Source organism: Stegostoma tigrinum, chromosome 8, assembly GCF_030684315.1.
Source record: "Stegostoma tigrinum isolate sSteTig4 chromosome 8, sSteTig4.hap1, whole genome shotgun sequence".
Lineage (NCBI taxonomy): Eukaryota > Metazoa > Chordata > Chondrichthyes > Orectolobiformes > Stegostomatidae > Stegostoma > Stegostoma tigrinum.
In genome coordinates, this window is record NC_081361.1 from 79,582,600 (window position 1) to 79,596,732 (window position 14,133).

At 40.2% G+C, this 14,133-nt stretch overlaps 1 protein-coding gene across 12 annotated transcripts in view; it reads right to left on the reverse strand.

The window, feature by feature from the left end:
• The window catches only part of szt2 (SZT2 subunit of KICSTOR complex), a 238,193-nt gene that overhangs the window by 46,933 nt on the left and 177,127 nt on the right, over window positions 1–14,133 (reverse strand). For all 12 annotated transcript variants that reach the window (XM_048538804.2, XM_048538813.2, XM_048538805.2 and 9 more), the window contains 3 exons: window positions 4,834–5,104; window positions 3,673–3,752; window positions 3,095–3,220 (listed from right to left, as the gene is read on the reverse strand). In XM_048538804.2, the coding sequence (XP_048394761.2) occupies window positions 3,095–3,220; window positions 3,673–3,752; window positions 4,834–5,104 (477 nt within the window). The remainder of the gene's footprint in view (window positions 1–3,094; window positions 3,221–3,672; window positions 3,753–4,833; window positions 5,105–14,133) is intronic.

Below are 14,133 nucleotides of genomic sequence, written 5' to 3' on the forward strand. Positions count from 1 at the left end.
TTCTAAGAGGTCATGCACACTTTGGCTTTTCTCTCAGCCTTTTCACATATTTAAAGAAGGTTTGACTATCTGCTTCAATATTACTTGCTAATTTGCCCTCATTTTCACCCTCTATCAATTTTTTTATCTTTTTGTTGGATTTTAGAACTTCTCCAAGGCTTCTGGTTTAATTTTTGTCAAATTTAATTTTTCCTTTCAATCTGGTATTATCCTCAACTTCCTATGTTAAATTGTGGTTAGTTCACGTCCTTCCTAGAATCCTTCTTCCTCACTGGATGCATCTTTGTTGTGAGTTGTGAACTATTTTCTTGCTTTTTGAGAAGATTTGTAGTTCAGATTGTGGATGAGGTGTAGACTTGCTCACCAAGCCAGTGGGTTTGATTGCATTCAACTCTACAAACTTATTTTCTTACATGTCTGCCATTATTCTTTAACTGTCTTTTCTGCTAAAGTCCTTTCCTAGTCCTCTCCAGCCAAATCTGCCATTATCCTTATTAACTATTAAGCTCAGCACAGTTGTTTCCAATCCACGTTTATCACTCTTAAACTGAATGTGCTGGTAGACAGGCTAGTGAAGAAAGCATTCAGTATGCTTGCCTTTATTGGTCAGTGCACTGAATATAGGAGTTGGGAGGTCATGTTGCAAGCTGTACAGGATATAGGTTAGGCTACTATTCCAAACTGCGTGCAATTCTGGTCTCTCTGCTCTAGGAAAAATGTTGTGAAACAGAAAAGATTTATGAGGATGTTGCCAGGGTTGGAGGGTTTGAGGTATAGGGAGAGACTAAACAGACTGGGGCTATTTTCCCAGAGTGTTAGAGGCTGAAGGGTGACCTGATAGAGGTTTATAAAATCATGAGGGAGATAGATAGGGTTAATAGGCAAGGTCTTTTCCCTGGGGTGGGGGTGCCCAAAACTAGGTGGCATAGGTTTTAAGGCGAGGGGCAAAGATTTAAAAGGAACCTAAAGGTGGCTTTTTCACTCAGAGGGTGGTGAGAGTTTGGAATGAGCCACCAAAGGAAGTGGTGGAGGCTGGTACAATTACAACATTTAGGGGAGGTGATGGCTTAGTTGTATCGCTGGACTGTTAATCCAGAGACACAATGTTCTTGGGACCTGGGTTCAAATCCCGCCATGGCAGACAGTAGAATTTGAATCCATAAATATCCGGAATTAACAATCTAATGATGACTATGAATCCATTGTCGATTGTTGGAAAAACCAATCTGGTTCACTAACGTCCTTCAGGGAAGGAAACTGCCATCCTTACCTGGTCTGACCTACATGTGACTCCAGACTCGCAGCAATGTGGCTGACTCTTAACTGCCCTCTGGGTAATTAGGGATGAACAATAAATGACACTTCGCCAGCGATGCCCTCATCCCATGAATCAATAAAGAAAATTTAAAAGGTATCTGGATGGGTAAATGAATTGGAAGGTTTTAGAGGGATATGAGCCAAATGCTGGTAAATATCTGGTTGGCATGGACGAAATGACTGAAGGGTCTGTTTCCACACTGTATATCTCTATGACTATATGACTCTGCCATGATACAGTCGCTGATCTTTTACTCGGAGATCAGTTATTAAACTTGCTATTTTATCAGATCTAAAACAGACTGATGCCTGGTTGGATCAACATCATATTGTTTCTGGAAACAGTCCCAAATACCCTCAGTGAATTCTTTTCAGAGGAAAACAAAGCAAAACACATCCATACAGAGATAGAGCAAGCAGATTTGGTAAAATTCTGGCAATATTAACTATGCAAAAATAAGTAAGATATAACTTTCAGCAAATATTTTGACACCAAAGCATAAAGCTCACCAACTCTACAAACAGGGGTTACAGCAACATAGGTCAAATGTGGTGAGCCATGTCTTACATTTTACATTCCAGGTTCACTGAATCAACATTAGGCACATCCAAATCAAGTTTATTGTAAAGCCGTCGGCAGGGTCAATCCCTATCGCTTTATTCCAACACCAAGTAGAAACTTTGAAAAAACAAATCTTAACTTAATCAAAAATAAAATAAAGAACTGTGGATGCTGGAGATCCTGAACAAACAAAAACTGGAATTGTTGAAGAAATTCAGCAGGTCTGGCAGCATCTTTGGAAAGAAGATACAGTTGAGTTTCTCCAGCAAGTTCTGTCCTTGTTGGTTTCTCAATTTATTCAATACACTGCCAGTTCTATTTGCCATGTCAGCTATGCCTGTGGCCTGATTGAGAATGACATTTAAGTAAGTTTTTGGGAAAGTCTTCATCTCTTTAGTCTGGATATATTCAAAGCAAAATCCAAATGTTTTCTGGAATGTAACGAGGATTATTATTACTTCGGAACAGAAACAATGGTCAGCTACAAATGACAAAATATTTATGTGAAGAAATTTCTCAAACGGGAGATTAGTTTTGTTTGTTTGTAAAGATGGGATGAAAAAGGAATAATTAAAGAAACATTCAAACTTTCAGGCATTTCTAAACTCACAGCATGTTAATTAGATTCAACTTGATTCAAGGTTCAGACTTCTCTACAGTCTCCAATAAGAATTTGTGATATAGAATGGGTTAAGCTAATATGACTCTCAGCTGAAGAATGCCTGCATCTGCTTATTTTTAGTTGGAACCTATGCAGTGACAGATGCTCACTCCCACTCTGCTGAGCTTGAGGCTCATATTTTGCTTCAACAAATTGCCGATTTCCAACAGATGGTGACTTGTTCTTAGGAATGACATGACTGACCTCTTGTGCTTAATTAACTCTTTTACCATGACAGGATCAGTTTTTAAAGATGTTATGAGCACACAGTCATTCTCACACCCCAACAGTGACTTCTGCTTTATAACTTTCCCAATTTGTTCCTAAGACTTCCCACCCAATCCTTCAGATTTGTCCTCACTCCACACTGTTCATTAATTCTATTGACTCTCCATCCCAAATTCCTTTTCCAACTTCCATTCCACTGCTGTTGGATTAGACTACACTTGCCACTTTCCATCCATTTTTAGGCCAAATTTGGAATGGTCACCAGCTCAGATTCTAATTGGCATAAATGGCAGCCACTGCTTAAATCACTCACTTCATGAACTTACCTTTCCCTCAGATCCAACCTGCTGTTCTGCTTGGATTTGTTGTCTAAAAACGGGATCAAACAGCAATGGGGTGGCACAGTAATGAACAAGACGTGAAGACTGTTTCAGGGTATCCAAATCACCAAGCTGAATGAGAAAAACATTGAAAGGTTAACCTATTTCCTAATTCATAGCTAATTGCTGATGGCCCAACATGTGTACAGGGACAAACCATACTACGATTAATAATAAAGACCAAAAGAACTGCAGATGCTGTAAATCAGAAACAAAAATTGCTGGAAAAGCTCAGCAGGTCTGGCAGCATCTGCAGACAGAAATCAGTGTTGACGTTTTGGGTCCAGTACTGAAAGATTAAGACGTACTTAAATTAGATACCTGCTCAACTGTTTTATCACACATGAATGGACCTGTAAAATTAGGAGTCACAATACTTTTGAATAAGTGTTCATCTAAAAACTTTTGTATTAAATCTTTTCAAAGGTGATTTTAAACTTACTTTGAATGTCAATAATTAATTCTGAAGTGCAATAAACAGTTCAATACAAGACATTTCCCAAGTATGTCAGGCTATTACTTACTGTAATAGGCATGTTGGACTGGGCAGAACGTTGCTGCCATGTCACAAATAGGTTCTCAATTTTCATCTGTTTCTCCATCTCTAAAAAAGAAATAATCGGAACACATCATTGGCTTAATTCATTTAATTCAAGAGTCCTGTACTATGTGCAGCTTCCAGCAGAGAACTCACTTACCACAACTCAGTTGAACAGTACAGCACCAACATACCTGTAAGACTCACTCATGCACTACTCAGCTTAGCAATACCTCAAAATAATAACACATTGTGCACCTTCCTAGGCACTGGCAGTTTCATTGAAATAAATTCATAAACCAACCGAGGATAGCATAGTCAGAATGACACTATATTCTATGTGTGGGCTCTATCTTACGAGAAGCCCAGTGGAAATAACTTTGAAATTATCTGCTTCAGAAACATTACTTTGTGTACTAATCAAAAATAACCTCTGCTGAGCTAATGTGTAGCCAAATCCGAAAGTGCAGCATCTAATTATAATTTCTAGTATGAAGTCAATGTAACAAGGGCTACTGTTAGACTTGTGCAAATGGCAAGTATATTCCAGGACCTCAAGATGGTGCCACAAACAATGCATAGTTTGAGACTTAACTAAAAAAAAATCACAAAAACCTCACAAAAGAGTCTAATGACTTGGCTAACAGCTAGGTTAAACAATATTTCAGCAATTTTTTTTCTGGTGTGCTGACAGACAACAATGAGGCTATTGTGAATGATTTGAGTAAATGAAGTGACAAGCATTCAGAATAAAATGTTACATGTATAAACATAAACAATATACATCCACAGAAACAAATAGGGGTGATAGCCATGCACCTGAATGATGCAAAACCTTTAAAAGACTACAGCTGCAGTGGACTCCATTACCTTCTAAAGTTCAATGATGATTCATTTTTTGAAAATTTAAGTGGATGAGTTCTGAACGAACACATTTTTATTTAAAAAAGCACAATTTGGTTGCAGGTTTTCAGATCAGTCTGTGGCTAAAAAAAAGGCTTCTTTTAAATTCTCACATTCAAAGGCAGTTTATGCAATATACTTATTCAGTTGTGGACTAGTTGTCAGTACACATAGTATGGAACATTCAGGTTGCTTTGAAGAGCAGTGCTGCAGAAAAAATGTGCGATCTTTGTGTCTCTCTTACCTCTCCGCTCCAGGTTTTTAATTTCTAGAAACTGTGTGCCATGACGCGAGACTGGGTCATTCAGCCCCACGTCATGTAATTGTCGCACCACTTTAGGTACTGTGACATCACGCAGGGCCTCATCAAATGGAACAATCTCTGGCGGAAAGTGAAGAACTGGAAGACTCCGGTTCGTAGAACTCAGCCGTCCCTGTTCCTTACTTGGTGGCGGGGTTGGGCTCTTGATCAGTGCATCAGCTTCCAATGTGGACTGGAGGAACGGATTTGGTTCCTATGCGACAGAGTGGAGGTCAGGAAAGAGAGGAAAAAAAGGGTTCCAGTTTTATGTTGTTTCAGTGGAAATTAAAAATCTAGGTCATCTTTCACAAAGAGTGCGTAAGTAATTTTTGCTCAGCTAGAACTGTAGCAACAAGAATAGAGGAGGAAAACTGATTTTAATTTGTTCAAAAACTTCATTAGAATTAATATTGTGACTCTTGTGCCAAACTCATGACTGGGAGAGATATTTAGCTAATGCTAGGCCAAGCCCCTGGATGGTTCACTTCAAGACAGCAAACCCCTTCCATTTCATTGACAAGGTAAACAGGAGTAATCCAAAGATTTCAGACCAAGCAACCACAGATTGGTAACAATGCACGTCTTCTAGTTGACAGCTTGAAACAGCACTGTGACCCTGCTGAGACAAATTAATGTTAAACTATACAAAGATAAACCATCATAAAATTGGTACCATTATTCACTTGTCTTTTACAGGTAGACTAGCTGAGCCATTTTTCAAACTTGCATATATAGTAATTAATTCTGAAACTTGATTTTCAGAGATTATAATCTGTGACAAAATTTATGGATCTAAGGTAAGAAAAGTTTGACTGGTCATCTTCAAAAGAAATTAGCTCTCTGTGAAAAGCCTGTACATGAACATTAATGCAAGTACAAATGTTAGAACATAACCTAGAATCATAGAATCCTTACAATGCAGATACAGGCCATTTGGCCCATCGAGTCTGCACTGACTCTCTGAACAGCATCCCAACCAGATCCACCACCAACGCTATCCTTTATGTACTGTGGCTAATCCACCTAGCCTACGCATCCCGAGACACTACAATTTAGAACGGCCAATCCGCATAACGTGCACATCTCTGAATCGGTTTAGGAAAACGGAGCTCCCAGACAAAATCCATGCAAACATGAGGGGAGCATGCAAGCTCCGCACAGGCAGTCACCCCACGTTGGAATTGAACCTGGGTCCCTGGCTCTGGTGTCTAAAAATTCAAAACACATTAGACACTATATTAATCTTTTTGGCATTCCTTCTCCAGTTCCAATTATACATGTTGTATAAATTAATAATAATTAAATGAACGAGCAGTAAAATTCATATTTTCCACTGAATGGAAATCTGAACATAAAAGCCAAACGAATGCCTTTTTAACACATCACTTCATGTGTGATCTAGTTGCAGAAAATTGAAAGCATAGTTGTCTCTAGTGGAGACTAGTGACGCAGTATAAACTCTTTTATGATCAATACTTATTAGACCCTTTACATCTGTTACCTTCAGGGAAATTAGGGCATCCCTCAGCTTCATTCAAGTTATTTTTGCATAGGTTCAGCATAGCAAAAGATTGACATCAAGAGATTACATTTAAATTAATACATTGATGTTTCTTGTGTGCAGCTGAAAGGTACAGTAGTTTTCTTCTTGGTCCCACTCCCAAGTATGTTAATGAAACTTTTTGGCTCTCCATCCTCCTCCACCCAACACTTACCCAAAGGCCGCTGAACAAGGGGCACATGTCCTGCCATTGATCAATAGGCAATGAAAGAGCTGCCTCTTAAGGCATGACCAAAGCCAACAGTTTGCTTAAATTATGCTAATCAGGTCCTGGCCCGAAGGCCTATGTTCCTATATTTGGTTGAGCCTCTGGATGGTGCAGCAGGTAAGCCACCACATTAGAAACCAATTTCTACCACTCATAGCCTAGATTATACACCAGGATTAGATGTCCTCGACAATCAATGCCCAATTGGAATGACTCCAATTTAATATCCACTGACAAGCTGTGTATGCATTTTGGTCAGGTGAACCAGAAAATGGCCAACCAAGTGTATATTTGTAACCACTTAAGAGACCTCGGAGTCCAACATCAATACAGGTTTTGCATACCCAAGAACCACTAAGTCATATTAACAAATAACAATCTATTGAAAGTGTAAAACAGAAAAAAGAACTGTAAACAACCCATCAGACCAAGAACTAACTGCTTATCACTGTCACTCCCTCCAACAGCAACTGGGTTTAAACAGCAGCTTCAACACAGTAATATAGTCTATGGATGCTTCTCCAATATTGTTTCCTGAAATTTATTTACTGGCTACTATGGACAGAGCAAAATACTTACAACAAAGGTAGATGTCACATCACTGTGGCTAGCCAGCTGGTACGCTTTTAATAAATGCATTTGTCCAAACATTCCCTTTTTCATTAAAAACTACTTGCGCTATTTGCAGTTACAAAGTCCCCCTGTATCCATAGTTCAGACAGAAAATTTTCATCCATTAACAAAAATTGTATGTTAATTCTACTCAGTCTCATGATCATAAGTTGCTGCAAATGCACTACATACAAAAATATTACACACGCAGGTCTTTTGAAGATGTGCGTCTACATTGTTGTTGGTTGCTCATCTTGCATGTGCTCATTCCTAAGGTGATGTTTCTTCTTCAAGCAGTATCATTCCCAATTCAGATGCTATTGCTACAGTAACTGCTTTTGCTAGCCCATTCATTGGGGAATGGTGGACCTCTGACCTATTGGTTGCTGTGTATATTGTGCTGATGGTGAGATGACATCTTCCTGGTTGACTGCCTTTGTTGGAGGAAGAGCTTTTCTCTTTCTATGTATATTTCTGGTTGTTCACATTCATCACATATACTCAAGATTACAAACTGCCTTACACAGATCCCAATCTATCATTCAGGCTCACTCTTTCTGAGAGCACTAAATGTCTGCAATTTGACTGGTTTTCCCATGCTCACTCCCAGCAATGTTTTGTCAGTTTTAATCACAGTGAAATCTGGTTTTGTCAGTCACTTATGTTGATTTATTCTTGGGGTGTGTGCATCAATGGCTGAGCCAACATTTATTACCCATCTCCAGTTGCCCTTGGGAAGGTGGTGGTGAGCTGCTCCTTGTACTGCAGTAGTCTATTTCACCCAGATACAATGCCATTGAGAAGGGGGTCCCAGGATTTTGCCCTAGCGACAATAAAGGAATGGCAATATGTTTTCAAGTCAGGATGGTAAGTGGCCTGGAGAACTTACAGATGATGGTTCACCTGCTACTCTTATCCTTCCAGATTGTAGTCATCATAGGTTTGTTTGAAAGGTCTTGTTTAAGGAGCCTCGGCAAATTTCTACACTGCATCTTGTAGATCATACACCCTGTTGCTACTGAGTGACATGGTGGAGCAACTGAAGGTTTGTGAATGTGGTACCAATTTGACCTGGATGGCATCAAGCTTTGAGAGTTGTCGGAGCTACTCATCCAGACAAGTGGGAGTACTCCATCTGATGGTCTGTGAAGGAGAAAACAGAGTTAATGTTCTGTGCTGAGGAAGGGTCACCAGACCCGAAACATTAACTTTGTTTTCTCCTTCACAGATGCTGCCAGACCTGCTGAGCTTTTCCAGCAACTTTGTTTTCGTTCTTGATTTACAGCATCAAGTTATTTTGGTTTTTATTTAGTATATCATCTGACACCCGATTTATGTCCTGTTGATGATGGACAGGCGGGGAGTTAGGAGGCGAGTTATCTGCTGCAGGATTCCAGCCTCTGACATGCTCTTGTAGCCATAGTATTTATAGGCTATGGCTAGGCCATACAGTTTTTGATCAATGGTAATCTCCAGAATGTCAGGTCATCACTTCTGGATTTACACATTTTTTAGCTATTGGAAAAGTAGTTTAGGTGTGGTATGAGAGCAGTCTTTGTACTGGATACTTTCCATGCCTTGATTAGGTGTATTTCTCCACTCACGAACTGGCCTGTGCAAGATTATATTGGATTTGCTCTATTTCTTTATGAATCTTTGGCATTTTTCACTCCCACCACAGTCTTTCCTGCGTGCGGCTCGCATTGAGATGATGTATGGGGTTGAATTTTCCAATCCTTTATTCTGGATTCCTTTATTGCCTGAATTCGTTATTCGTGAAATGAGATTTTTAATCATCAGAAAATCTGGAATTATGTAACAGCTGAAGTGTGCTTCTGGCATTCTATAATCTGACTGGTAGTTGTTCATGTCAGCTGACCTAAGTATTAGTTAATGGTGAAAATATAATTAGTTCCTGTAACAGTAAACAGCTTCATCCATAGTTGATCTGGAATGTATTGTGCCATATGCAGTACTTTACCTTGTTTAGCTTGTCATTCATTACAAACACTGAACTAGACGACTTGGTCCTGAATCTTATTGTTCTTATAGCTCCCTCTGCCTTCTTTAGAGTCGACTCAATTTGTACATATCTTCCATCATGTGTCTCAGTATGTCTTTTTTCATCTCTTTGGGGATAATGACTCTACTTCCATTGCACAAGAAATCACCTTGGGCATTCACTTGCCTCTGGATGCCCAATGTTCTTTTATAGCAACAGTTGTGTCCTTGGTACTTTTAGGACATCCTTTCATCACTGCTTCTTGACAAACTGTATAGTTGTAACTTGTTGGGTAGTTTGCTTGATTTGATCAAGGTGCTTGTCTTTCACACATACTCACTCTGCTGTGTTGATGACTTCCAGAGCCTGAGAAAATATTGTTTCTCACCAAATGTATGAAATTTCAAACTATTTCTAAGCATGCTTAAATTTCTCCATGGGGAGTGTTACTCTCAACAGCATGCCAGTGATATACATCTGGTTTCCTTGTTTATACATCAGATCCACATGATGCAAGCAAAGTAACATTCTTTGCTGACACTTTGAAGCAAACAGAAGCAATTTGAGGAAGATGCTTTGAAGTAGCTTATGGTCGGACTTCACTGTCATTTTTTGTCTGCCAAACAAGTCTTGACTAAAATTCTCACAAGTAAAAACAATAGTTAGACATACTTTCTCAATCTGAACGTAGCATCTTTAAATTTGTGTTAACATCTTGCATGGAAATGCAACTAGTTGTCTTTGCTGCAAACACATTGTTCTGAGTCCTATTTCATCAGTATCATGTTGCAAGCTGATTTCACATCTGATGTCATTGAACCTTAGGACTGGCGTTATCATTAGTTGTTTGATTCTTGTAAAACCTCCTCCTATACCCCAGTAACACTGCACATCCTTAGCAATGAGTTTGTGGAGAAGTTCACACTCTGAAAGCAAATTAGGCAGGATCTTTTCTAAATTCTTCACAAGTCCAACAATCCATTAACTATATTCACAAATGTTCACTGCTGCATTGCTCTGTTGCCTTATCAGGATCCAGAAGTCCTTTTGCTTTCAGTACATGACCTATATTCTTGGCTTCAGGCATCTTTTTCTTGTTCACCTTCAGGGTTCATCTGGTGAGCTCTCTCCAGCTGCCACATTAGATACAGGTCTTGGCTGTGTTGGTTTCTTTCATTGTATCTCCACATACATAGACTAGCAGAGCTTCTACTTCAGGGAAAAATCACCGACAATCTCGTGATATTGCCGTTGTTACCCTTCTGGAGAAATGGAAATGCCAAACAGCATCTGCAACGATTCGTAGATCTGTTCATTAGTGCCTTGCAACTAACTCTGCATATCTGTACTGGTATGTGTAAGCTTACCACTCTAAGCTTTAGCCTTGCATCAGCTGAGATGAGTGCTTTTTCTGTTAACAACTGTTATTCAGAACTCTGGATCTTCACTCTTCTCATCACATTGGGCTCCCAACTTTATTTATTCGCTTGAAATGTGTTTTATTCCATCATAAAGCTTTAACATTACCTGTGAAGGCTTCATTTTTGGTTACTTCTTAAGTTGCTTTGCACAAGTTTGTGAAGCTCATTATGTTACACAAAGCACCAGTGTCTATTTCACACTTCAGATTGGTTTGTTGCTCTCCTTCTGCTGTTAAAACAGACAAACCATTTCTCAATGCCAACCTGATGTATTGTGTTCAATGATTCAGCTGACTTCTCTCCTTATTGACAGACTTTGTTTCCTTCACGTTAAACACTTACAAAGTGATTTAGCTTCTTCCATTCAAGCACTGCTTTCTCTACTTGGATGTGCTTTCTTGTTTTTGTACATGTCCTCAACAATATTTACAATTTGCTTCCTATCTTTGATTTTTCTACTGGGCTTCTGTGAATATTTCTTCCTTTTTTTCGTATATTTTATTCTTATTCGCCCTGGAATTTCTCTCAGTGTAATGCAAGCCTTATCTGTTCTCGTATTGCTACATTCATAAAATCATAGAATCCCTACAGTGTGGAAACAGGCCCTTCAGCCCAACAAGTCCACGCCGAACCTCAGAGCGTCCCACCTAGACCCATCCCCCTATAACCCAACTAACCTACACATCCCTGAACACTATGGACAATTTAGTATGGCCAATCCACCTATCCTGCACATCTTTGGACTGTGGAAGGAAACTGGAGCATCCAGAGGAAACCCATACAGACACGGGGAGAATGTGCAAACTCCACACAGACAGTCACCTGAGGGTGGAATTGAACTCGGGTCCCTGGCGCTGTGAGACAGCAGTGCTAACTACGGAGCCACCATGCCACCCAATTCTTGGTGACTCGGAACAAACTCAGGGACACAATGATAACTTCCTTGAGAGAATGTTTCTCATCTGAGCAGATACACTCTCATGGTGGATCTCTGATGCCTAAGATAATCCTATCTCAGAACAGGTCATCTTTCAGTTTTCCAAACTCTCACAATTCACCTAGATGTATCAGTGTTATCTTATACTGACCAATCTCCCTGAGCTCTGATGTTTAATACATACTTGTTCATAAGGCATATTAAATGCAGCACTTGAATTGTGCCTTCAAATTCTCCAGTCATTGCTCTCTGCTCCTCAAATGAATCTCAGCTGCAACAGTGTGTAGCACTCTTTCTCTAGCACTGAAAACAGGATGACTAATAGAGTTTTAGCAATTTTTAAACAATCTGCTCAGATGTGTTATTATATACCTCTGGAGCAGGTGAGACTTGAAACCTAGATCGGATGTAGGAACACTACCACCATCAGGTTTTGAGAAGATTTGTAGCTCAGGTTGAGGTTCTGGATGTGAGTTTGCTCGCTGAGCTGGAAGGTTCGTTTTCAGACGTTTCGTCACCATTCTAGGTAACATCATCAGTGAGCCTCCGGTGAAGCACTGGTGTTATGTCCCGCTTTCTATTTATCTGGTTAGGTTTCCTTGGGTTGGTGATGTCATTTCCTGCATTGGTGATGTCATTTCCTGGTCTTTTTCACAGGGGATGGTAGATGGACTCCAAATCAATGTGTTAGTTGATGGAGTTCCGGTTGGAATGCCATGCTTCTAGGGATTCTCGTGCATGTCTCTGTTTGGCTTGTCCTAGGACAAGCCAAACAGAGACAAAGTGTAGGGTATGTATAAAAAGATAACACCAGGGCAAGTGTTCAAAGTGAGATTCAGCCAGCAACAAGAACCTATCATTAGTCTGTGCAATTGTGACCAATCTAATGATAACTCAGGAACAAAAACAGAAGTTGCTGGAAATGCCTGAAGAAGGACAACTCAGGAACAAAAACAGAAGTTGTTGGAAATGCCTGAAGAAGGGTCACCAGACCCAAAATGTTAACTCGGGGTTTTTTATTCACAGATGCTGCCAGACCTGCTGAGCTTTTGCAGCAACTTCTGTTTTTGTTCCTGATTTACAGCTTCCGCAGTTCTTTTGACAATAAGTCAGATTGGTTCCCTGATAACTGAACAGCTTGTGGGTGTGAATAACAGTAACAAACATTCAGACCTCTGGATGGGAACGTGATGTGTGTCTGCCTCCAGTAAAATGCCTGAAACTCAAGAATGCTCCAGTGATTTGTCCCATGAATTGCTGCAAAACTCAGCAGGTCTAGCAGCATCTGTGGAGACAAAGCAGAGTTAATGTTTTGAGTTCAGTGACCCTTCTTCACAACTAGAGCTCTAGTTTGAACTCCTGAAGCAGGGTCGCTTGACTCAAAACATTAATCCTGTTCTGTCTTCACAGATGCTGCCAGGCTTCCTGGGATTCTCCAGCAATTTCTGCTTTTGTTTCAGATTTGTTTTCAGATTTTAATTGCTGTAGGCCAATGATTTTAACCAGTAAGTCAGAGGCTTTGTAATTTGTGAACCACTGTGACTGCTGTGAATTCAAAGAAAAAGTTCGGAGAATGAAATAAAAGACTTGGATAATAAAAAAAAGTTCACCATCGAATCTTGAAGACTGGAGCCATGACCCTGGTATATTTATTCACCTCCATCCATAACACAGAACATAGAACATAGAACAGAGAACAGTACAGCACAGAACAGGCCCTTCAGCCCACTATGTTGTGCCGACCATTGATCCTCATGTATGCACCCTCAAATTTCTGTGACCATATACATGTCCAGCAGTCTCTTAAATGACCCCAATGACCTTGCTTCCACAACTGCTGCTGGCAACGCATTCCATGCTCTCACAACTCTCTGCGTAAAGAACCTGCCTCTGACATCCCCTCTATACTTTCCTCCAACCAGCTTAAAACTATGACCCCTCGTGCTAGCCATTTCTGCCCTGGGAAATAGTCTCTGGCTATCAACTCTATCTATGCCTCTCATTATCTTGTATACCTCAATTAGGTCCCCTCTCCTCCTCCTTTTCTCCAATGAAAAGAGACCGAGCTCAGTCAACCTCTCTTCATAAGATAAGCCCTCCAGTCCAGGCAGCATCCTGGTAAACCTCCTCTGAACCCTCTCCAAAGCATCCACATCTTTCCTATAATAGGGCGCCCAGAACTGGACGCAGTATTCCAAGTGCGGTCTAACCAAAGTTTTATAGAGCTGCAACAAGATCTCACGACTCTTAAACTCAATCCCCCTGTTAATGAAAGCCAAAACACCATATGCTTTCTTAACAACCCTGTCCACTTGGGTGGCCATTTTAAGGGATCTATGTATCTGCACGCCAAGATCCCTCTGTTCCTCCACGCTGCCAAGAATCCTATCCTTAATCCTGTACTCAGCTTTCAAATTCGACCTTCCAAAATGCATCACCTCGCATTTATCCAGGTTGAACTCCATCTGCCACCTCTCAGCCCATCTCTGCATCCTGTCAATG